This window comes from Xiphophorus hellerii, chromosome 9, assembly GCF_003331165.1.
Source record: "Xiphophorus hellerii strain 12219 chromosome 9, Xiphophorus_hellerii-4.1, whole genome shotgun sequence".
In the NCBI taxonomy this organism is placed as follows: Eukaryota; Metazoa; Chordata; class Actinopteri; order Cyprinodontiformes; family Poeciliidae; genus Xiphophorus; species Xiphophorus hellerii.
Window position 1 is genome coordinate 2,844,084 of NC_045680.1, and position 25,499 is coordinate 2,869,582.

General features: G+C 37.4%; 1 protein-coding gene across 1 annotated transcript in view; it reads right to left on the bottom strand.

The window, feature by feature from the left end:
* Positions 1-25,499, bottom strand: part of dock7 (dedicator of cytokinesis 7) — a 50,732-nt gene that overhangs the window by 2,546 nt on the left and 22,687 nt on the right. Inside the window, 29 exon segments of the mRNA XM_032573223.1 lie at positions 196-432; positions 518-607; positions 720-854; positions 3,637-3,651; positions 4,387-4,518; positions 5,164-5,307; positions 5,387-5,579; positions 5,669-5,769; positions 5,935-6,093; positions 6,493-6,645; positions 6,749-6,883; positions 7,039-7,135; positions 8,675-8,692; positions 10,107-10,203; positions 10,463-10,622; positions 11,634-11,816; positions 11,941-12,119; positions 13,372-13,541; positions 13,632-13,771; positions 13,887-14,054; positions 14,540-14,653; positions 14,937-15,077; positions 15,177-15,272; positions 16,134-16,223; positions 22,885-22,974; positions 23,865-24,034; positions 24,826-24,846; positions 25,064-25,228; positions 25,369-25,498. Of these exon segments, the coding sequence (XP_032429114.1) occupies positions 196-432; positions 518-607; positions 720-854; positions 3,637-3,651; positions 4,387-4,518; positions 5,164-5,307; positions 5,387-5,579; positions 5,669-5,769; positions 5,935-6,093; positions 6,493-6,645; positions 6,749-6,883; positions 7,039-7,135; positions 8,675-8,692; positions 10,107-10,203; positions 10,463-10,622; positions 11,634-11,816; positions 11,941-12,119; positions 13,372-13,541; positions 13,632-13,771; positions 13,887-14,054; positions 14,540-14,653; positions 14,937-15,077; positions 15,177-15,272; positions 16,134-16,223; positions 22,885-22,974; positions 23,865-24,034; positions 24,826-24,846; positions 25,064-25,228; positions 25,369-25,498 (3,723 nt within the window).

A 25,499-nucleotide genomic window follows, 5' to 3' on the forward strand; every position in this document is an offset into this window, starting at 1 on the left:
TACCTTTTGGAAATAAACTTTAAGCAGTTAAATTTATGTATCAAGTTATGTATTAAACATCATTTTCCTTTTACCATTTTAACGTTTCACAATAACTCCTTCAAAAAATACTTGTTTACATAGTTGTTCATCTTTGTTCAGTTCTCAGCTTGTCCAAGTCTTTTCCAGTTATCTGCTTGTTAATTCATAGCCTACCTCCTCCTTGTGAATGATGTTGATCCTGGTCTTGATGTAAGGAAAGGCGTGTGATGTGGTAAGGATGGTCTTGCGTTTGAATTGCTCGTGCAGGTCCCCGTGGGCCCGGCCGTCCAAGGTGAAAGGAGTGCAGTACACAAAGCGCCTTAAGTTGTAGTTCTTGTCGAAGTAGGTGATGCGGTCTTTCATCTCGTAAGTGTCGAAGTACGGCTCCACGTACGTGATCTGGATGAAGGCCTGAACACAGTAAAATGTTGTCAAATGACCAGGCAGGTTTGCTGTGGATGAATTTGACATGGTGATGAGGCTTTGGAGCACCAACCTTATTGGGGTCAAGTTTGCACTTATCTACAGGGTTGGAGTCCTTAATGACTTCTACCTGCTCCTCCCCGAAGCGCTCCCCATAGAAGCTCTAAGAGAAAAGAGGGCGGGGCCTTTACACTTCTGCTAGGTATAAACATTTTAGATAGGTCATTCTTTTTAATTCAAAAGTTCAGGAGTTATTGAAGAGCGATGCTGTTTACCTCGAGCCTGTGGGAGATTTCGGCCAGCTTCGTGATGGCCGGCTCTTTATACACAAACTCCTGCTCATCCAAGTCGCCAAACTTTGAACCATAAAATCCCACTCTGAAGTACGTACCAAACATCCTCTTCCCGTCCTGTGAGCAGATAAAAACACCTGTCAGAGGACTGTCTTCAACTCTAAATAAATTAAAACTTTAGATAAAAATCAGAGTTCTCCACAATGTCGGAACCAAGATCGACTAAGACTTGTAAAAGAGTTCAAAGCCTTCACTTTAGGTACAACAGAAACAGGAGGTCTTTTCCAGAAGGCAACCTCCTCCCCTGGGAAGAGTTTGGATCAATGTGCAAAGATGTTCAATAATATTTAATTTCAAGAAGTACTCATCAAATGTAGATGCAGCAATGTATTAATATATTTGCAGATATATTAATATCTTTACAGTTTATTAATAGGCAGTTTTATCAATACATTCTGCCACAGCAGACCCTTTGAGAACATTTTTGATCTTGGTATGGCCCAAAATGAAAAAGAGTTTGACATTCTGGATTAAACATTCATCATCTGTGTCCTAAAATGTGTTCAAGAGTCTTATTGAAATAAAAATGGCCTAAAGTTCAAGTAACATGACCTATATACAGCATGTTGTGGTATTTAAATTGCAGTGTGTAATGGTTTATCTAGAGATTTTGAAAGTTAACAAGAGATGCACCAAGGAATGGGCTGGGAAGTGATTATTTATGTTTTGGACTGCTACTTGTCAGATGAAGATTGAAAAAAGAATGATAACAGCTCACAGAGTGGAGGTTTCTACTGAGTAAAGACAAGGTTACCTATTGTCAATTTCAGTGTAATTAATTCTGAGCAAAAACACTGAAAAAAAGTAAAGTGTGTTTTCCATAACACAGTGAGAAAAGTTAGTGGTTCATTTAGCCTGCAAGAGAGAGAGAGCAAGACATTCAGCAGATAACAGGAAGACTGAACATACTTCAGTCTTCCACTGTTTTATTCTTTTGATGTGGAACATTCTTGATTTGAAAATGTTGATACCAATTTGGAAAGCTAACACTTTGGGGAACAATCTGCATTTTCTAGGGAAACTACAGATTGTCTATAGTCAAATTAGATACTGTTGAATTAGGAATTTTTTTTACTGGTTTTAAAGTCATCGCAGAGCAAACACTCGAGTGCGCACAAGTTATTAGAATTGTTAAACTGCCAGGTTTTGGTGATGTAAGTACATTTTAAAAATGACTAAATATGAATACAGGAAGTCTTAGAGAGTTAAGAATTGGCTAAAGTAAGAATCAGCATATCAAAGACAAAAAAAAGAAAAAAAGAAAGTGTCTAGAAGAAGCCCAACAGCCTCCAGAAATGGTAACTTTCAACTGCTTTTCATTGAACAGTTCAAGTACAAACAAAGCAACAAAAAAAGTAGGGAAAACAGACAACAGACGCTTCTGACAATATAATATAAACTGTTGAATTCAAGCCATGAATCAAAGCAGCAGGAGGGCTTGCTGAATCAAAGCCTTACATTTTTATTTATAGTTAAAATTGAGAAAATTCTACCCTGAAGAACAACAAAAAAGAAGCAAGAGTCCAGAAGCTTAACAAGGAAAAGAAGACCAAAGGAGAACCGGCATGTTGTTTTAAATAGCACAGGTGTGTTTGTCAAAGTGTAACAAAATTTCCTTTGTAGGATATTACAATGTGATGGCTTGGTAGATTTTCAAAACATTTAACAATATTGCAACAAAAATGCGGTCAATACCCTTAAACTAATGCACTTACCACAAGACACAATTAAGTAAAGTGGGAGGGGAGGGTCAGCAACCAGGCAAATCAAAAAGGAGAAAACAGAACAAATTTTAATCAGGATGGAGTTGCCCCCCAGAATCAACAAAAACAACACAAACACAAGATCACAAGATCAAAAATATCTTCAGTGATTTGAAGAAAATGATTCCAGACCATGCGAGATGAAAGAAAAAGGGAAAAAAGTCAGAAATAAAGAACCTTAGCCCTTAAACACCACCATGCACCCTTCGTGCAACTCCAAAACAAAAAAAAAGACAACAGAATCTGAACCAACTCATGCAACAAACCACAAAAACTCACCCAGAGGTTAATAAAGTTAACACAATGAAAGGGTGGATGGAAAATAATAGTAATTAAAAGTCAGGGGTCGATTTAGTTTATATAATTAAAAGAAAAAGTCCATCATAATAGTAACTTCAAATCAATAGGAAAAATCAAGTAACTCAAAAAATACTGTTAGTTGAACCCTCACTGGAAAAAAAAAGACAGCTTACATAATCTGATTCCAGCTTCCACCTAATGTTTGCAACACCTCCATTAGAAAAGGTTTATAAAATTGAGTGAGGCAAGAAAGATCTGAGACCCTTCGTGTTTAAACAGTGTACTGAAATCGAGCCCTGTGAATGAAGATGAGGGTGAGATGAAGTGTGGCAGCAGGCGGTGTCAGTCGATGAGTGAGTGCTGACTGACACCAGCAGAGAGACAGAAGACGAGGGCGGATTAGGAGCGGATTGTGCTGGTGACGCATTCATGTCGACTTTTTAGTCATTAGTGTCATCTCGTGGCTGTCATGCACAGCCCGTCAACACTGCCACATTTGAAAAAAAAAAAACAACAAAAAAACCAAGTTCCTCCGGCACAAAATGAGGGAAGAGATATGAAGACAGGTGAGGGCTTTGGTGAATAAATACAGCAACATCCCCAGCAGGGCAGACGTTGGGAATGTCTGCAGCTGTTAATGGGCTGAATGAATGAAAATAAAGCGAAGAGCAACAGAGCGCTCGCAGCTGGCAAATAAAAAGATGGAGAGTAAATGAAAATATTTAAAATAAAGATAAACATGAGCAGGGCCAAGCAGGAACTATTTAACCACCTACCTCCCAGCCAGTACTCTGTGTAACAAAGAGAACAGGACATGTGAGGACAAGACATTCACAACCCCCACACACAGCGTGGTCCACACATGCACAGGATGATATAACCAAGAGAATTTCTCCTTCACAACTATTCCAGATTGGAGAAAATTCCATCTTATCTAGAACCAAATTAAGCAAATATAATTCAAGAAGAATCATTTTTGGTTACCACTAAAACTACACACCAAGTCACTAAACCAATGCTGACATTGGAATCTGATATTTCATGCATCCTTTATTTCTTAACAAAACAAATGAAATAAAGCATGCCAGGAGCCCGACATATAAAAAAATAAAAAAAAAACATACAGAAGATAAAATTATAAACGTGCAATATTGTGTCTGTGTGAAAGCCTGTTTCACTGCTGGGCTCCAACATGGTTCTGAATGAATCAAACAACCTTCATTCAATGAAATACTGGTTTTGAGCTTCTACACAGTTTTATTAATGTGACAGTTGATGGAAGTGATACACATTCATTAGAAGGTGAAGGCTGAGTTTGGACTTTTTCATTGTGTGTGCAGACTTTAAAAAAAGGCAACCCGCAGATGTTTAAAAAGTAGTTCTCACAAAACCTACATGTGCGGCAAAATAACTGTTGATCAAATCCAAATGACCTAATTTCCTTTATTAATAGCTAAATTAATATTTAACTTGACAACTTTAAACTGTAAACAATGCGAAACCTTCTTCCTTTGTTGTATATTTACCTGATGGACAATTTTGCTAAAAGCTTCCTGTAGTTTACCATGGATGGTGGCTAGCTTCTTTGCATCTCTGTTGGCTTCGTGGATTGGGATTAGCACCTTGTATACTTCATTCACTGCCTCATACATCCCGGCCTGGAGAGAAAGGAAACTTCAATAAAGTAGAATTATTCACTGAAACAACCAAAACTTCAGCATTAGTCCCAGAGAAATTAGCATGACTGGATTCCTGATAAGCTTGCTTCTTTTGTACAAAATGTTTTCATAGAAAGAATTTCTTTCCTGCTGTGATTCCCAATATGTACTCTGCCTGTTTGTCTGTTCCATAGAGATACAGTGAAAGGGTGTCTTTAGATTCACATCTCAATTATTATTTCACAATTATTATACAATAACCAAATTAGTTGGGTTTGGAATAGTTGTTTTGTTACTGTGATTGCTTCCTGTCGAATTAGATTATCATTTGACTGTATTTCATCATAATTTTGATTGAACTGAACTGTATATAACTGTATGTGAGTCCTAGAATATAATTGTATTGTATGAAATTAGCCTGATTTTAATTTAATCTGAACTAAATTAGCTTCTACATAACTGAAAATGAATTTTTGCTGAAAAGTAATTCGACCTTTGTTGTGAACATACCTCACAACACAATTTTGGGATTGTTATAAATATTAACCATTGCTGTCAATTTCCCGTTCAATGTCATAACTGAGTAACGACTTGATGAAAAATTGGACTTGACATTTGTTTTGGACTAAAAGGAAGTCCTCTCACCATGGAGAAGGAGGCAGCGGCCTGCTCCAAGAGGCCCACAAGACCGATTTCAGTAAAATATTTCCCAGAGCAGATACCCTCTTCATCTGGTGACACGACATCGTCAGAGACAGCCGATTCCTCCAGCACATTTGAAGAAATGTTCTGAAAATCATACAGTAAGGCATAAAAACCAAAATATATGGTAGCAAACTTGATCTCATTTCACCAGACCCGTCCTTGCCTGAAAGGTGACGCAGCCTACAGGAAGGTACTTGCGGTCCTCTAGCATGCTCAGGTATTCTGCTACAAGGGCAGCGCTGTGCACCAAACACTGTGCCGCCTCGGCGTGATTGCTCCTTTCGGAGTGTTTTCCCGCCATGTTCTGCAGCCACGTCAGACGCAGGTCTGGGGATGTCTGATATCCCTTCGCAATCCTAAAGGTTGGAACAAAAATAGTTAGAACAGAGAGAGAAAAACCAAAGAGGGATAAACTTATAGGTTCTTGGTTACTCGTGTTCGTTACCTGTACATAAGATCTACCAACATCTCAGGATCTTCTTGGTGTTCCTTCATCTTCACCGTGTCAGACAGGATCATGTGCAGATTAAACACAAGGTCTTGGACCTGGGAAGACAAAAAAAAAAAAACAACAACAACAAAGGAAAAAAATTAGGCTACATTTAATTTGCTCTACTAATATAAAAAGGAAGTTTGGTGCTAAAATGAAAAAGATTAAGTCATAATTATTAAAATTAATAAATATCTGATATAGATTTGTAAAATGAATACCTGATCTGGAAAGGTGGTCTCTCTGAGTTCTAGGTCTTCCTCTGCGTAGGTGAGGATTGTTTTCAACGAGCGACGGAGAAACTCTTCATTAAAATTCTGGGACGTTCCGACCAGCGAGGACAGAGACATGGTCACCTGCATTTTCACTCTTGCAAAGTTCTAAAAATTAAAGACAAATAAAAAAAAGGCGAGAAACAAGAATTTGTAACAAGTTTAAAACATGGATTGAAAATGACTTGCATACCATGCAGAGAAATTTGACTTTTAATCCACATGAATCATTTTTAAAGCCATCTAGGGTTTAACTTCTTTTGAGTTCTTGAAATGATGGCTTTAATTAAATCACAACAGTCATTCACCCACGTTTTAGTGAAGTGTGGGGCATTTTAAGCTCTGCAGCAAATTGGTTGATGTTAATGAAAATCGATTGCTTTTGCATACTAATTGTACCATTATATAACCTACATTGCAATGGATTTAAACTTCAAACACTAGAGAACAAATGCTGAGATCCAGCTATTTAGTGTTGGTAGCCTTTCAGTCTGCGGTTTTACTTACGTTACCAATCTCAAAGTTTTGCCTCATGAGGAGGTAGAGGGAAGCGCTGGCGTGGGATCTGATGGTGCTGATGCTACTGCTGCAGCTTCTCAGGAGTCGCAAACACAGATCCGCACACTGCTCTGTTTCCTCCTCAAACAGCAGCTCTGGAAACTAAACAAGAAGAATTCAGCAAAAAAGATTTATGAAGGACAAAGACTGAATAAAAAACAAACACATCAGCATTTAAGTATTCTTAAAAGTCTAAAAATCCAACCTTGGAAACCAGAGCTCTTTGTGTGGCAAAACAGTGCTGAAGGTAGAGGGCGCTCTGGTTGCAAGCCATGCTGTGAAGCAGCACCTTTAACACCCCACCCAGAATGCTCTCCTTAGATTCAGTCACTGATGCCGTCTACAAGATAAACGAAGGCAAAATTATTTGAGAAATAAAACAGATGCAGTATAAAAATATGAAAGTGTTTTCTCAATCTTTCAATTTGTATAAAATCCTGCACAAAAACGCAAGCAGTACTTGGGGCATTTGTTGCTGTGTGTTTGCCTGCTTACCTGTACAACAATCTCTAAAGTATCAAGAATAATTAAGTTGGCCTCTGTTGCTAGGTTCCCATCTATAAGTGCTTCATGTTCCAACTCCGCTCGCGTCCTATGATCACAAAAAAAAACAACAGAAAAGAATAAATTGTAATGGTAATATTGTGGCTTTAGTTTATAAAGTCCACACTTTCAACACATTTCACAATTAAAAACTGTTCAAGGGTTAAAACATATTTTTAATGGACAAGTTCTATTATTTTTGAGACTCATAGAATTGTACATAATGAAAACCTGTACATTTACTGTACATATTTCTATCAAAGTCCAGTTTAAAATAAAAAGAACACAATTTTTACTGAGAATACAAAAAACATTTTCTGGACACCCAAGGAAGGTTTTTTAAGTATTAGTGTAAATGTCAGTCAGTAATAAATACAACATAGAAAATTGAGGGTTGCACTGAAAGTTATATAATGATACAATTTGAGGCATTTCTGCAATCAATTTAAACTATTCCAATGGTGTCTTATTACTGAATTAATTCATTCTAATAAGCACGTTTACTTTTACAGAAACCAATATGTGTGTATGAATGCCTCTTTCCTTGCTTTAAACTAAATATAAACTTAAGGCTTATGTCCGAACCATCTGGAAACAAATCTGATGTTTGGTTCTGTAGCCTTTGCCTGCAGCTACCCTGCACTACCTGTTACAAGCAGATAAGTATAACCAAACAGCACAGATCAGGATCTTATTAAGACTAACACCAACATCTAAGTGCATTGAACGTGGGTGCGATCAAAAGCTTTTCAGGTAATATTTCAGATTAATTTGACTTTCTAAACACTAATGAAGAGAAACTTGTGAATTAGAACAGCTTGCACCCCTATTCGCAATGCAAATAAGGGAGAATTAAACTACTGAAAATAAGTTGGATAGAAATGCTGAGCAATGACAAAATATGCTAACTTAAGCATAAATTTACAACCTATAAATGTGGAGAAAGAACAAGGAGTAGTTCATGTTGGAACTAAATTTATGTATGAACCAAACTTGTCTAAACAGGAAATTTTCAAGTGCTAAATTATCTACATTGCCGCATATCAAAATAAAACATGTTGGGCTTTTAGTCATGTCACTCTTTTATTGTACCAAAAATTACATGAGTTCATGACAAATTAGCAGCAGCACCAGAGACACATAATACTGGACTTGTAGCATACTGGTTAAAAAGCCAAACACACCCACAGCAACCACTATCAATCCAAAAGCATACGATGTTACCGGGACAAAGGGAGTGGAGGGTCAAGGGATTCAGGGGTTCAGAACCAGGATCTGCAGGGTCTTTGTTTATGCCATCATGCCCATGTGAGACTTAAAATGTTAAAATGGAGAGCAAATGAGTAATGAAAACCTTGATGATTTCCCTGCATAATCAGCTACTTCTTGTCATAAGAAACACAAATAAATCAGAAAATTATTTACCGACTGGTCCAAAGTCCAGTACATCATGTTGTAACTGAAACAAACATTTCGTTTTCCACTTTAACTGGCTCACTTCCCACATGTATGACAAAACACCTTAAACGAGGCTCTAAAGCAGAGGGCAACTCAAAGCAGCACACGACAGATGTAGGCCATACAATACCTGACTGATCTGTGACTCCTACATAAACACACAGCGACATGAGAGAACACATGGAAATTAACACAAAAACAAAGCTGGAGGTAGACTTTAAAAAAGATGTGAAATGAAATGAAGACCAAGCAATAAAGGGAGATGTTTTGCTTACTGGATAAAAATTAAAAAAAAAAAAAAAAAGGTAAGTTTCTATATTAGATATAGTTTCATAAAAAAAAATTTAAAATCTGTGAACAAATAATCAGAAAAACAGCAATGGCTGCAAAACATGTCAGAGTCATCTTGACAAAAACTTGTCAGAATATAAAATATAATATTTAACATGCAATGCTTCAATCAGTCAAAATGATGGAGGTCTGTAACTGAAACATTGCATATTGAATTTCTCCAATTTTAATAATGTGCAGAAATTTATACTTCCTGATAAAATTTTGAGGTACCCCAGGTAAAACACAATCTTCCACTGAAAAATTGCTGCGGTTAATTTAGATTTTTTTTAAAATTGCCTCCTGTATTATACTTCTTACTATGCATAGTAGACATGCCTGATTTAAGAAATAATGTAATTATTGCTTTGACTCTAGATATGGGTTGGGCTATAGCAATTTCCTGATTTATGAGGACTGACAGACCTTAATTGAGTCACAGGGAACCAGATTAGTAAAGACATATTTCTATGTTAATTAATAGTGAAGAACACATCTGCAAAATATTCTGAAGTCATATGAAGTTGGATTTTTAAAAAGTACAATAATGTAAGGTTTTGCTTTTGCGATAAAATATCTATTTATTTTTAAGATTTTTTTGTCCAGCTTCAACAAAGGGATAAAAATGTGGACCGAAGCGCACATTCAAGGTTCCAATGTGGGGCATAACAGATTTATCAAGATTTTAAAAATAAATAAAAACAAATAATATCATAAAACTAGCAATTTCAGAAAAATAAACATGAAAGCTAACCAATAAGCTGCTTGTGAGAAAATAGCTTTCAAGTTTTGGGGCTTAGTTGAGAAGGGTGGGAAATATCTGAAAATAAATCAAATTAGGACTGGAAACTAAATTTACCTGAAAAATTCCCGGCTCCATCACATCCACTCACACATGCTCCTTGAATTCACTGTACATATTTGTTGTTGATGCTTTTTTAATTTACTTTGTGAGAAATGTGATTTGTGTCTGTTCTTTCAGATAAAAAAAATCCTGACACTCAGAGAAAATATAAGCAATAAATGAGAAAAGTTTAACACTTGGTTGATATAGGGTTCACTATATAAATGATCAGAGCCTTGCTAAGTTCAAACATTACTTAAATTTAACCAAAATTGTACAAAACCACACAACAAATATACACTGTCATTATTAATTTACATAAGATGTACTGACTAGGCTTTCTAGCAAATAAACTAAGTGGTAAGGAATAACTTTTAAGAGAACATACTTGTCCATCCTTTCACTGTTTTGTCTCCAGTGGGTCATGTCCTTCCTCCACCGGAGGTTTTCTTGACTGCCAAAAGCACTGCCAGATGGACTCCGCTCTAAATGATGGAGAAACATTATTTACTTTATTCAGTAGTGGCAAAAAAGGTTGTGTTTACCCTGGGAAATAACTTCTTTTGGCAGTAGCTTTATCTGATAATTGATAATAAAGTACACGTGTCTGTGGCTGTACACTGTAAGCTGTCTGTTAATTTCCATTTGAGCCAAGCACTCTGTTGCATTTTCTGAAGCTTAGCTGGTTTTTGTTTTTTTTGCAGGTCTTCCTACATGTGCATGTGACAAAGTGTGTAGCCCCACCTAGCTGTCCCCTGCTGCGTCGCACCATTTCCTGCCTGGCGCCGATGCTGCCCAGTATGGCTTCCTCCAGCTTGGCCTTCATGTCTTTGGACTTCTTAAACGTTAAGCTGTTCATGCGCTCGAATGCCTTCTTTCCCTGCATGGTGAACACAACATGGGCCTTGTTTCCATGGAGAGCACAGTGAGAGGACAGAGAGCACACAGTGCAGGAAGTTATTTGCAGAACAGAACCAGCAAGCAAAGCAAGTTAGTAGCTAAAGCACACAGAAAGAAGAGCAAGCAGCAAAGATACAGCACAGCAGGAAGTTTATCTAAAGCAAAACCAAAAACCAAATAGAAAACTGGAGCACAAAAAGCAGCAGATGATCATTTTAATCACCACAGCAGACAAAGCATGATGATGCGTTTGTTTATCATGTTTTGAAAAATGTACAACCATCTTTCACAAGAATACTGGAAAAGCAGCTATTGTCTAATGTTGCTTATAGTGTGGGATCTGTGTTGCACAAAATCGTACAAGTATTAGTGTGTCAAGTTAGACGTGGCACTAGTACTTTGTTTGGCGTGTGGGTTTAACCCAGACATTGGCGTACCGCTCAGTGGAAACAAGGCATCGGAATATATAGGATCATGAGCCCTTTGAATACCAGGATATTGAAAAAAAATTGGCTGGTTGTACGGTGATGAAATCTGGTTTTCATTCAGTATTTCCGCAGGACAATCAAAAAATTAACCTCATTCCATGGACATCTCAGCCCTCACACATAAATCCTACAGAAACCTTGAGGGGTGAGCTGGAGAGACACATGCACAAGAGAGGAACCAGGACTCTGAAATATCTAGAGAAATTGTGCAAACAGCAATGGTCAAAGATCTCTCTCTGTATGCTTTAAACTTGTGAAATTTTAGATTACATGGTGTCCTATTAGAAAAAGTGTGGTGTATAAAAAACTTGCAGCCGCAGCACCAACAAAAGTAACACTGGCCATTTTTGATAAGATATTTGTTTTCCCAACATGTTTTTTCCTGACCAAATAAATGTACTTGAATTACACTTTTCTAGATATTTCATTGCAAGTATATCCTACAGCAACAAAATAATCATTTGTTTCAAGGCTTTTCTTAACCATCTTTAGAAAAGTAAATCTATCCATCTCATCAGGGATGCTACCTTGTACTCAAAGCATGAGACACAGAGGTAGAGGAGATCCAGCAGGCGGTTGAGCTGAGATACAGACAGATCTGTAAACCATTTCTGCAGAACCAGCTCGTCGGCATTCTTCAAAACCCAGAGCAGACAGATCAGCAGACTGCGGCTGGACTCGGCCGAGAAGCTCCCATGCTGGCGACCCGTCTGGAGAGATTTCCCAGATCAAATCACAGGGAGGAAAAACGACAACAGATGGGCACGAAATGTGGTGAGACATTTTAATTAACTTATACTGACTCATTATGTCGCATAGCGAGCAGCAAACTACCTGCGAGTTCAGCAAAAAGCTACTTGGTCGGGACATTGGAGATGCGGTGGAGGTACCGGCTATTGCCATGGCAACAGTCTGACTGATCATACTGTTGCCCTCTCCTTCTGCTTCTTCTCCCCCGCTACCCACAGCCGTACCTTGGGGACAGCCGGGCCGACCCCACTGATTGTGCGACTCTAATGTTATAAAAAGAAAATAATTACAAATGATAAAAAAGTATCATATACAACAATACAGAAAAATCCATTATAATTCTAAAAACATAATTTAAAACCAAACGCACAATTTGCGTTAGACCTTGGTGGACGCAAAAGTACACAGTTTAAAAATAGCAAAAAACATAAGATAAGGAAGGTTAGAGATTAGCAGGGAACATGATGTCAGGGGGTGCTATGCTTTGAAACTCAACTGATAACCTTAAAGGGTGCAAGGTGGTGTTGCTATTTAAAGTCCAAATACAACAGTTAAAATTCTATAGGTAATTGGCATTTGTTCACATTCTGTTCCAAACAATTTAATTCGCCTGCAGGAAAAGGAGAACAATACAAATGTCAAACTTTCCAAAATGAATTGTTCCTTTCTAACTTTCTGGAAAGAGAAATCTGATTTTTTATTTTTTTTTAAAGTGAGCTAAGTGCCCATTGGTAACAGATTTCTCACATTTGACAAAAATAAATATGAAAATATTTTAGATTGATTAATATTCAGAAAGCCTGAAATGATCAAGCAGGATTAGTCCTGATTAGTCGAGTACTGACATAATCGTCAATTAATTTAGTAACTGATTAATCATTAACTAGAGTAGGCTCATAAAAAGGCCATAAACTGAATGAAAATAGGATATTCAGAGAAGTAATTAAGCCAAAATTATATGAAAAATCTGTACAATTTGAATTTAAGATTAAAAACACCTTTGTAAATATATTTTATCCAAAACTCAAGTGACCTAGTTTTAGCCAAAATGCTATAATATTACAATTCATGTAGTACGATAGCATTTTTCTTATTTATAAAGGGAATCAGAATAATCAATAGATTAATCGAATACTAAAATAATCGCTAGTTGCAGTTCAGACAGAGATCAGAACTGCACAATTTCTTAAAATACTGTAAATAGTTTTTTTTCCTGCTCATTAATGCAACTAAAAAATAAAAACTTCCACTATTTTGCTAAATGACCAACCAGGATTTGTGTAAGATAAATATCAAAGAACCTCCAGTACAAAAAGGTCAAAATCTGAATGAGCAGGTCAGACATCAAAGAAAACTGAAAAAAGCTGAAAGATTTGTTTCTAATTGTAAGAACACTGCTTTTTCTGTTTCATCCCTGCCACCTCAATCCTGGCAGAACTACTGTTAATTTGGAGAATGTTTCATGTCGTCATGAGTTCACATAATTACTCTTAAATGAAAACTCCTGAACTTTACCTGTAAAATCATGGAGCTGCGGCAGCGTTTCCATAACAATTCCAATAAGAGGCAGGTAGAGCATAGCGACCCGAGCCTTGACCTCTGTGTCAGCATAACGAGGGTCAGAGTCGTGGCTTGACAGGAGGTTGTGAACAACACTCACCACTTTCTTATGGAGACCAAACATTCTGAAGACAAACATTTAAACAAAGAGGACATGAATGTAGAGCATAAACAGAATCTATCCATTTTTATATCACCTTTACGAACATACTAACCCCTCATTGTCTGGGTCCAGTATAACAGAAAGCTCAGAGAGCACAAGCCCAGCCAGGTAATGTTGCTCTCTGAATGGGATAGAAAGCTCAAACATGTTGGCTATCTTTTGGTCTTGGACGTGAGTGGAAAACCCAGAGCTCTGCTTAAGTAAAAGCCAACAGTTATTATATGATTTGAGGTCAGTCAGACAGCAACTACCATAGTCTAAGTTTATGAAATTCAGAGTATCTGGCATTTGAGTGTTTCTGACTGACCTGTGAGGTTGCCGAGGACACTGATGGTGAAGGCGAGGCAGGTGGGGTTAACAGACTGCAGGGCAGATTCAGGGTAACGTAGTGTTCATGACTACAAACGATTCTTAGAAAATCCAGCCGTAAAGATTCCAGAGTTGGGTTCTGCAAAGCATAGAGCTTTGTCGACACCTAAACAAAGAAATTGAGAACAGGAATATAAGTCTTCCAGCATGTTGAAGTGCGTTATTTAAGATAAAAAGAATTGGAGCATATTTAGTCAAAAGTTCATGTAACATTTGGAGCTTGTGATCTTTTTCAGCTTAAAAAGGATCAGCTTAAAATATATTCAAAATGTGCAACAGCAATTTGATGGTCAGACTGTTTTCATGTTGGATTTTCATATGTTTCTGAATTTAAATTTCTAGTTCTCAAACTATTTTTAGCTGATTTTAAAGTAAAAACACAAACAAAATTATTCTGGATTTGTATATATTTCTACTACAGTCAGGCTTTAAAGCAGCAACCTGATGAATGCAGGAGACCATAAGGAAGAAAAGGGATGGATGGAAAAATGAACTGGGAGAGAGACAAATTGTTAAACAAGTGGCAAGCCAAATGCAGGAATTAATTGTTGGATGGACGGATAGATAGATGGGTGAAGTAATAATAGGCACCTGTTTCCAATATGTCTTGATTAATGTGAAGACAAAGCCTCGGTCCATGACTGACAGCAAATCATTGAGGAAGAAGGCCAGGCTAGTGTTTATCCTCTCCACCAACTCCAGATCCTGAAAACATGACAAGTACAAACATATTTTTTATCTTAATTCATAAACAGTTGTACGGTGTAATTATAGGGCCACCTACATTTGTTAGCAAAAAACCCAAACCAAACAAATATCAAAATTTCAATAATTATCTCTCTTACTTCCCAAACTGTTCTTGTGTAGGCAGGAAGTCTCTGAGTAACTAACTGTTGAAAAACAAAATCCTCCAAATCCCCTAGCTGATATCTCAAGAAACTCTACTTCTTGAGATATTAGCCGATATCACCAGAAGGTCTTCATTTACCTTCTGGAAACGAGAGACAATGTCTCCAGCAATGGTGCTGACCAGCGCTGTGATGTCATCCATAAAGCGCTCGGGAAATCGGTTTTTCCTTGGTGACTCCAAGCGCTCGGTAAAGTAAAGGTGGTGGATAATGCTCTTTACCTGTAGTGTTGGTTTTTGATGAGATAACATATGACACTGTCATGTTTTTGCAAAAGGTAGCAATGAGAAAAAACAAGCCGTACACAAATAATCTCCTACCATCAGTTCAAAGAAGAACCAGGCCTGTTGCAGAGCCCCCTCCCGAACACTTCCACTACTCACCACCCACTGCAGGGCCAACTCCTCGTGAAAGAGCTGGGTGGCAAATTTGAAACATAAACATCGAGAGATGGAGGGGAGAGACAAGGACGGAGAAGGAAACAACAAGCAACAGAGCCAGAGGAAGACAAAAATAAGGACCCTGAAAAAGTACAGCAGTTTTTTCTGGCACAGATTTGTAGCGGAGCTACACCTGCAGTCCCTACTATAGCTCTAAACTGTATTCTAAAGTTTCTATTTAGTCTATAGCATTTTACAGTGAAACATGACAATGCTATTTAGTTTGAAAAGTTTTTATTGCTAACAAATTCCTACAAATAAATTTCCCCTACTGTAGATTCAACCCTAATATTCAGTGTAGTCTGGCTAACACACCAACTTTTGCCTGGCAAGTCTTCCCTAATTGTGTTCACAAAGACAAAAATGAGAAAGAAAATATACCGTAACTAATTGTCAAACCTAAGAAATGTTGGACTGTAGATTACACAACCTGACAGAATTTCTTTTCTTCCCAAACAGAAAAATAAAAAAAATCTTTGAGTATCAAACGACTTTAGAAAAGATTTTCTATACAATATTTATACATATTTATACATTTGCAAAAAAGAAGCAAAAACAAAATAATGCAGAATTTTTTCTGACTGGGAAGACTTCCCAGACAATGTGAACACCTCACAGTTAGCTTTAGCCAGACTGAAAAAAAATAGTAAAACATTCAAACCCTCTTAAAATATCAACAAGAGGCAAAAGTATTGGTATACAGCATTCAACGAAAACAACACAAAAACCAAATACGACATCAACCAATCCAGAGGCACACATCCACAGACAGAACAGGTGAGGAGGCGGAGACAAGGAGGGCGGGATTGGCTCCTCTCCCAGTGCAAGTGGCTCTACCTTTTTAGTGGGTAACCGTCCTGTTAAAGTTTGCAAGAAACTGGCGCTCTCAGTGTGCGAAGACATGCGATTGCCACAGCGCTCCATGGCCTATGGGTGGGATGAATGGAACGGTGACAGCAAGATTAGTGGAGGAGCAACAAAAGTGTGGGGCCATTCCTCAGCACATGAGCCGCTGGGACTGTATGCTGGGTCACGCATTCCCCACATATACATGCACAAAACACACTTTTTTTGTGATTGTGTTGCTTTTCAGACATGAGGACACAAAACAATTAAGACACGGGACGGGACCACAACACATAAATGTTGTGCCACTAAGCAAGAGGAACATTGGCTTGAATGCCCTACGGTAGAAATGCAAAATGGCTGCATACAAGTGTTTAAGTGATAGATTTTTCTGATGTAGTCATTATGATGATGCACCATTCTGCATCCCCGCAGGTTATTACAAGAATGAAGAGACATTAAAATGACAAACACTGATAGACTAGCCTACAATGTCTGGAGTTTATTTTACTTTAGCAGTGCATTTCAAAAGTAATCATGCCCCTTGTACTTTTCAACATTTGGTGACATTATAACCACAAACTTCAATTTATTTCTTTGCTTTTTATGTTACTGACCAACACAGAATAATGTGTAATTGTGACATGGAAGAAAATAATAAATAATTTTCAATATATCTAGTTAAAAAATTGAAAAGCATTATGCACATTTGCTTAATGTGCATAATGCACATTGAGCATTATTGCTTAATGTATTTAGACGCCTTGACTCTTAATAATTTGCTTTGATCTAAACAATTTTATGGTAGCTGTAACTGTATGTATAGGGGTTATTGCCTGCTAAAGTCTCAAGACTTCAGGAATGCCCAGTATTTATCACTATTCCCACATCATGATGCTGCCACCACCACCATGTTTCACAGTGGTAATTGTGTATTAAGGGTGATGTGCAGTGTTAATGGCCAATACTAACAACACAAGCCCTTAGACCAGGGGTTGGCAACCAATGGCTACGGAGCCACGTGTGGCTCTTTCATCCTTCTGTTGTGGCTCCCAGTGACTTTGGGAAATAGAATATTTTATTAAAATTAAATCATTACAAAAATTATAAATTAAAATCATTTTAAAATAAATTTTTAAATCTGAAGATTATGGTAAACTTGTAACATTAAAACAAAAGTTTTGAACATTTTTAGCACCCAAAATATACGTCATGTCCGCCGATGTGTGACAGGCATTCCTGGCAAAATGCGGTCTGGCAGACCGCATTTTTTTAGCGCACTGATTTATAGACTTTTTGACCCTTGCCTGGAAGATACATCATGAATAAATCCAAGAAAAGGAAACATTCTGAAGATGGCAGAACATTTAATGCTACGTGGACAGATCATTTTGCTTTCACCGCTGATGAAACTGGTTCAGATGAGACTGGCAAACAACAGGAAGTCAAATGTTGAAAGACATTTCGAGAACAAACACTCTGTCTTTGCTAAAAAATATCCCGAGGGAGAGGAGAGAAAAAAGGCCGTTTCGGAGCTGATGCGGAAGGCTGAAGCGAGCAGGAGTCACTTCAAGAAGTGGATTAAGACCGCAAATTCCACTACATGTGCCAGTTTCGTGGCTACTCAGGAAATAATCAAGCATGGTAAGCCATTTACAGATGGAGATTATCTACAAATATAAATACATAACTATATATTGTTAAGTGAAATAGTCTTTTTTTTTTTTTTTTAATTCAGGAGGACAGGTGACCGCACATAAGCGATGGGACACAGAAGCAGACTGCGCATTTTTTGGTTTGCTTGATTCGATCAGTGCAGGTGGATAATATTTGGATAAGTTTTGATTTTTATCTCCTGAATAAGAGGAGGACAGGTGACTGCATTCTGTTTCTATTTTTCCTTCAGTGCGGGTTGGGTAAGTATCGATTTTTATTTCTTAAATACAAGGACCCAAATAGACAGGGGGTATTTTGTTTGAAATTGAGCATCAACAAAGTGTAAAATGCGTTTTGTTACATGCAGAAATACAATTTTGTGTTCTCTGCAGCAGTTTGTTGATTTCATAAACGCAACATAGTATCGATTTTTGTACATAGCATATAGGTTTTATATATATGACGTCAAAATGGGTTGTGGCTCCAAGTGCTTTCTTTTTATTGGGAGGCGGTCCCAAATGGCTCTTTGAATAGAAAAGGTTGCCGACCCCTGCCTTAGACCATCCATCCATCCATCCATCCATTTTCTAACCCCCTTGTCCCTAGTGGGGTCAGGAGGGGTGCTGGTGCCTATCTCCAGCTAACGTTCCGGGCGAGAGGCGGGGTTCACCCTGGCCAGTCTGTCGCAGACAAGCCCTTAGACTGTATATTTAATTATACTTAATTATTAAGTAAATTAAATATATTTAATTTACAACCCTACTCTCAGTATGCATCTACCATCACAAGCCACAGCATCTGCTTTAACTGTTCACACAGCTGTGAAATTCTGTGTATCTCCATGTTTTATGGTTGCTTGCTCCTCTAGTCATTCCCGATTTCATTATTTGCTTCTTTAGCTTTTAGATATCCTCTACATCTGAGTATATTTAGTAAGCTATTTGCTTTGTTTGATGGTGCGTCTTTTCTTTTTGACTCATTTAGTCATTAGTCAAATGACTAAATGAATTTAGTCATTTGACAGATTTTTATTCTCATTTCTCAATTTTTTATGCTTTGCCTTTGTGAAGCACTTTTTAGTAACTTTATGTGAAAATTGCTAGAAAAAAATGTATTGACTTGAAGTGTTAGTTTTCCTGTACACATAGTGTTTTGCTATACATCTTCATTCACATGTTTATGAAAGCAAACCATCTGGAAAAAAAGTGCACCAAAGGACTTTCCTGGTGAACATTGCATTGTGTTTTTATGCTAGCAGTTTGTAATTAGTAAAGAAAAGCCACACAACTGATGGTCATTGCTTCATGGTTCATTTGGACAGAAATGATTGGGGCATAGACCTGGAAAGTAAACAAACTTGAAAGTCCTCGGTGCTGCATTTCTGTTGTGCACATTTGTGCTGTTTTTACAACTGCAAAACCATTATGAATGTCAAGAGCAGCTCATTTGTTTCACAATGTGATATTTCAAATTTTGGAATGACGTCAGCAAACATGAGCTACTAAGTGAAGGAGACCAGCCGTCGCCTTGATCCATTAGACAGCAGCTGGCAGCAGAATCGCAAAGCAGAAAACTGCAAATCAGGTACAATTCCAGCACAATTAGTACAAGCAGCTCTGCCTGAAGTCCAAAAAGATGTAAATTTCCTGTACTAGGTTGGATTGAAACTGGTCTGTATTCACAACAGAAGCAAGCCACACCAGAGCTCATTTGAGTTGAGTGTATTCACACCTACCCAAAAGGTCCAGACCAACGGGGAACATGACCTGTGGTCTTTTAAAGTAGACCAAATGTGTCAGGTGTGAATACACCATTGGCCACCTGGCAGGGGGCAGCACTGCATGGTGCTTCACTAACGCCTGCAAGGTCCATTGGATCACACCTCAAAACCCTACTCAAGTGTTGCATATGTTTGACAAAAGGGGCGAGTGCCAAGGCACCAGCAGAAGTCCAATTGGGGGCAGCTGCCCAATTGGCCCCATTTGTTCCACCAGTGTGTCGCTTTACATGGGCAGCCCTGTCTTTGTGGCATATTATTGGAATTTTGGATTATGGGTTCTTGGAATGTCTAAAGCTTGGGATATTGTTTTATAATCTAATAGTGCTTTAAAATATTTGTATGCGCTGGTCTGTCTGTTGTATACCTCAGTCTTCATGATGCTCTTTGGTCACTAATGCTTTCAAACAAATGTCTAAGGTATTTACAGAACAGCTGCATTTATACTGAGATTAAATTATATCCTGGTGGACAGGGGTTAAATAATTTGGTGACTACTGAAAGCAGGTGGTTGCACTGGGTTTTATTTTGGAGCATCAGAGTAAAGAGGGATGAAATACAGTGATGTTTGTGGTTGTATATGATAAATTGTGGAAAAGTTAAAGGGGTATGAATAATTTCCTGAGGCAAATTAGTGGGTAAAATAGAATACTTATAATTTCATAAACAAACACAATACTACCTTGGAGTCTTATTAGATGAATATTTTAAGTAACAATGCCTATGTCATAAAAAACTTAAAATGAAACAGGACTAAATCTTAAATGAAAATGTGTGGCAACAAGCTCACATGAGTTGATACACATTCACACTCACCAATACAAAAATCTTAATAGAGAAAGTGAATAGAAAATATAGGGTGAGTAGAGTCATGCAGGTGAAGGAAAGAAGACAGAGCGAACAACAAACTGGCATGACGATTGAGATAAATTCTAACACTACTCTTTTTCTTCCCCATCAAAAAAACAATGTGAATGAAATCTTTATAGTTGGAAGATCATGTTTCTGTTAAATGTTTGGGCAATGTCTAATTATTGTGATAAGACCTATGATGAAATATGAAAAGAGAGAAATGGAGAATTCTAGTCCCAAATCAAAACTGGCTTTTGGATATCTGAGTCTACATGATTTTCATGCAAGTAAAAGAAGAAAAAGAGAGGCATTAGATGTGAGAAGCAAAGGGTGTTGATATCTGAAACCTTTTTCATAATTGGCAGCAACATGAGTCTTCAGTGATCCAATCAGCAAAAATTATGAGAAATTAACTATTTGTCTCACTTATTATTGTTAGCCTTTTCTAAAATGAAAGGGTAAACAAAAAGAGTTCCTTCATATTTTTATTGGAATAATCCATACTTTCCAAATTAAAAAAAATAGTAAGTTTTCCTTTTTTACTTCATTAGTGGATGATAGTTTGCTCATTTTCAGCAAGCAGCACAAAAATTACAATCTTTATATCTAATATTTTGAACTTAATTTTTCATGTGGCAAACCATGGATAACAAGTACATGAATGCAAAAACTTTGTTAAAGTGAAATGTGTATATATGGAACACAAACATTTTCTGTTATAACAACCCAATGTAACCAGGGATATATAAAAATGTGTTTTATGTATCCAGTAAGATGTTAGTAGAGAATCTACATCATATCGATACAGCTAAAATAATCTCAACACCTTTGAATATGGTCTGATTTCAAGTTCTGAGATGTCAATTTATTGTCAGATCACTGAAAACAACTATCAATGCCATTTTTGAATAAGGTCTAGGATGAAAGGGAGGTCATGGAGGCGGCTGTGACTCCCATGAGTGAAATCATGGAAGGATTGTGGTTTAAAGATTAGGAAAATGCTGTAATATTCTAAAGTATTGGTCTTTTATGTCACTTTTAAACATTATACATGACTTTTTTATGGAGTGCCAAAAGTGTCACAATGTCGTAAATGAACATTCAAATGAGTAAATAATTTTAATTTCAATAAAAATAACAATCTTGAAAATAATAGATATATAAATAAAGATATTACAAATTGTGTAACTAATTCCATATAAAATAAATTCACTATAGTTAGAAACCATCCTATGTTTCTAGGCTACTGGTACAGTGAACCATGAAGGTCAGTGTGACTCTCATTTAGATTCTTCACATCTGATTTAGTCATTTGCACAGAATGTTAACTTTACACCAATTATATCTGACCAAAGCGGTACTGACTCATCCACTGCATTTGATGAGTAAAGCAGACATAAAAGTATTAATTCATAATGTCTTGTAATCCATGACCAAGAAATACTTACAGGGATTATGCAAGTTTCGAGATGTTTTACTGAGGTCTTTGAGTCAATTTTTAAGACCCTTTAAATTCTAGACCTACAGTATATGCCTCATATTATATTATCTAAAAAAATAATTAAATTATTTAGAATATGAATAAACTTTATAGGCCAAGCTTGTACACACAAACAAGGAATATGACTTGGGCTCCATGTTGCTCTCAATGTATGGACATTTTCAATATAAATATATAAAATTTCAAGGGAAATATTTTTTTTGTTTTGTTCTGTTCTTGTAAATCATACTAAATCATACTTGGATAACTATTTTCAATAAAACTAGATTGCTAAATTTACCTTTAAATTAACTATATATCTGTATTTGACTATAATGGTGGTAGTTGTGGGCGTTAGGGAACAGTACGTAAATAGCTAAAATCTGTAAAGACTTGACATCATCTCTAAGTCATAATCATATGACAGCCTATTTTAATATTTCAATCACCAAATATATGTTAATATGATTTAAAGCACACAGTGGAAACTGTCTTCACACTACTAAGCAAAAGCTAACATCCACAATCTGCCTTATCTTCGCTCTTGGACGTACAGCCAATCAGCACCAAGGAAAACAAATGGCGCACCTGGATTGGCTGCTTTGCAAAAGCCAGCTAATAATCTCCAGTAGCATTGCTGCAAGGTATTTTATTTTCTCCGGTTCTATTTTCTTTGGAATATTTTACACATGTTTTAGCTATTCATTAAATATGGCACTTTTGGACCTCTACAATTTTAGTCTCCTTAGTTTTGTCATATATAGTCAACAGTGGTTGACAATGAAAGTAATGTGACTTAAGAATATTGCAAGCATTTTATAACATAGTTTGAAACTACAATGTATTTATCAGCACTTTTCTGTGACCATCAGCAACAACAATAGACCAAAACTTCAAATATTCCAGTATCCATTCAGTGTGAATAAGGTTGTTCTTGTAGTGAGGCAAAGTGAAGGACGGGGCATTCATAAAACCACCTGCATGGTTTCTGGAGCGGACCCCGGGCTGGATCCCCAGGGGGCACTACAGCCCATGGTGTGCACCCACGAGTTGGAGCGGTCTAAGCCCTATGGGTGCCAAGGTCAAAGGACACAAGGCAGGCAGGAGGCAAGGGAACAAGCGAGCAGCACGGGGGGAAAGGAGGAGGGAAGGAATAATGACAAGTTAAAGACGTTCAAAAGTCATGACTGCCGGAAGATGCCAAAGGCCCCCCAAAAAGGTTAACTGTCAGTAAATTAAGATTAAAATCATCACCACAAAGAAGCAAGGCTGAAATGTTCTTCATATCCCTTTCACTATGAGCACAAATAAAATGAGGTTTAGTTAAATATTAGCAGAAAGGGGGAGATTTATCAATAAAGGGCTGCATCCATCATATAATGGTTACAAGAAAGCAAGACTGTTAAAAAAAAGCACATTCAATCATTCACTCACCGAGTAAAAAAAAGATTTAAAGTGGGAAATCTCAAATTATACGAGTCAAAATGCATGAGAACAGATAAATACAATGAAATAAAATACCAAAGAAATCCAATAAAAACATGAATGAAACCATTTGTCATTGTTTTAAAAATATGTCACTGACAATATTTACTGATTAGTGTGAAACCACTAATCAGTTTAAGCTTTTTAGATACGTCTGTCAGTGACAGGTTGATGTTACAACGGTTAGAGATAAGATGTTCAGTTTTATGTTTGCGAATTAGCCATACAGTTCACATGGTGGCAACATCCCAGCTGGGTCATGGTGCACATGGAGGCCTCAGCGTTATGTAGATTAAGAAGTATAGATCCCTTTCACCTACCTTTTGGGGTCAGGCTACTAGATTGTAAAAATGCTAAGTAATTAACCATAGTATTTAGCAGCAATGTAACATTTTTATTAATGGTTGTTCCTCTATACTGTCTATGAAACTTGACATATAAAAGAAGTTAAAGACATTTTTGACCCTCTTACCTTGCTTCCGATTATGGAGCGAACTTCATCGTCGGGAGAGGTGGGTGTACCGGATATGTCAGGGTTACTGTTGCTCAGGCTACGGGAGCGACTGAGGTTGAGGCTGGCTGGTCGAACAGCTGAGCGAGCCATGGTGGCATAGTGAACCGAACCGCCCAACCCTCCAGGACCTACGACATAGCACAAAGGGAGACATTGGATGTGACGAGTAGGGTGTGTGAGGAGGTGGCACCACAGCAAACCATAAGGTTGCAAGCCTATAAATTCTAATAAAGCTCGATAGACATTTTTCACGTCAATAATCCATATTTTCCATCACTTAAATCTACAAAGAAAAGGGGGTTTTATGCAAAATCAACTTATTTTGACACCGGGTGGAATTGCAAGTCTACTGGGATTATTATACAAACTACAGTGCAGAGCATTTGTCAACGGCATAGAGACGAATTGTTGTGATGATATGATGAAAGGGGAGTGTCAGAAAGGTTTGGAGGTTCTTAAAGAGTCAGAAGCCAATTTCAAGGAGTCAGGTACAGCTATGATATAATGCCCAATTTCTTTTAACTGTTTTAGATTTATACAGCAATTTTATAACAAGGTCACACTGATTGTGGTATAAAATGGCACCATTTGCTTGGAAAATACATAATACCCCCATTTAAAACATTTTAAATACAAGTACAGAAATTTCCCAATGAACCTATAGCACATATACATTTAAATATGAAAGAAAAACAATATTTCAATCTAAGTCGATCAGGAGGAAACTGTCAAAAACAAGTGGGTGGGGTGGATGGATTTTTCACTTTTTTTCCAGAGAACTTGATATGCAGCTGGATTTAAAAATGTGTCTTAAAAAATAGAAAAAAATTATCAAAATTAAAATAGTCTTAGGTGAAGAGATGACGATATTTATGTGGAAAACTGCATATTATAATGTAGAGTAATGGATCATATATACCTGTTAAAGATGAGTTGTTGTCTGTGTTGGGCAGGCAGAAGACAAAATGGATGTGGAAGGAGGGAAAAAAGTCAAAAGGTAAAAAAAAATAGAAATGGAAGAGAAATTAAGGCAGACGGGTCTGGTAAAAGATGAGCAGTGAGGGTGAGCTGGAAAATCAATCCAGTTAACAAAACAAGGTGAAAAAAAGATCAGGAATAAAGAAGGCGTAAAATTAAAAGTACTGGCTGTAAAATACCTGGTGATGGCGAGTTGGGATCTGTGCTGGGTAAGCGGAAGACGTAGTGGATGTAAGAGGACAACAGACTGTTGCGGCCGTGCATGTCCTGGCTGGTATCCAGGTACTTGTGGAGCCGGTTCACTACAGACGCCATTACCTCGAAGGATGCTTGACCTAGATTCACTGAAACACACAAAACATTAGAGCGTTCACTGTAAAACCGAATGCACCGGAACAGAAAAGTACCACACATTCAATGTGTCCATCTCTTTCATTGTTCAGTACACACTTTCCATTCTAGTCAGTGTAATCCAGAATCATACCGATCTGTCCAGCGATGACTGGCGGCCGAACTACGAGCAGCACCAATTTGTCAAGAAGAAGGTGAAGGAATCGAACCACCGGCTCCAGCTGAGCCGAGTTGAGTGCTGCGATGCTGGACTTGAGCTCAGGT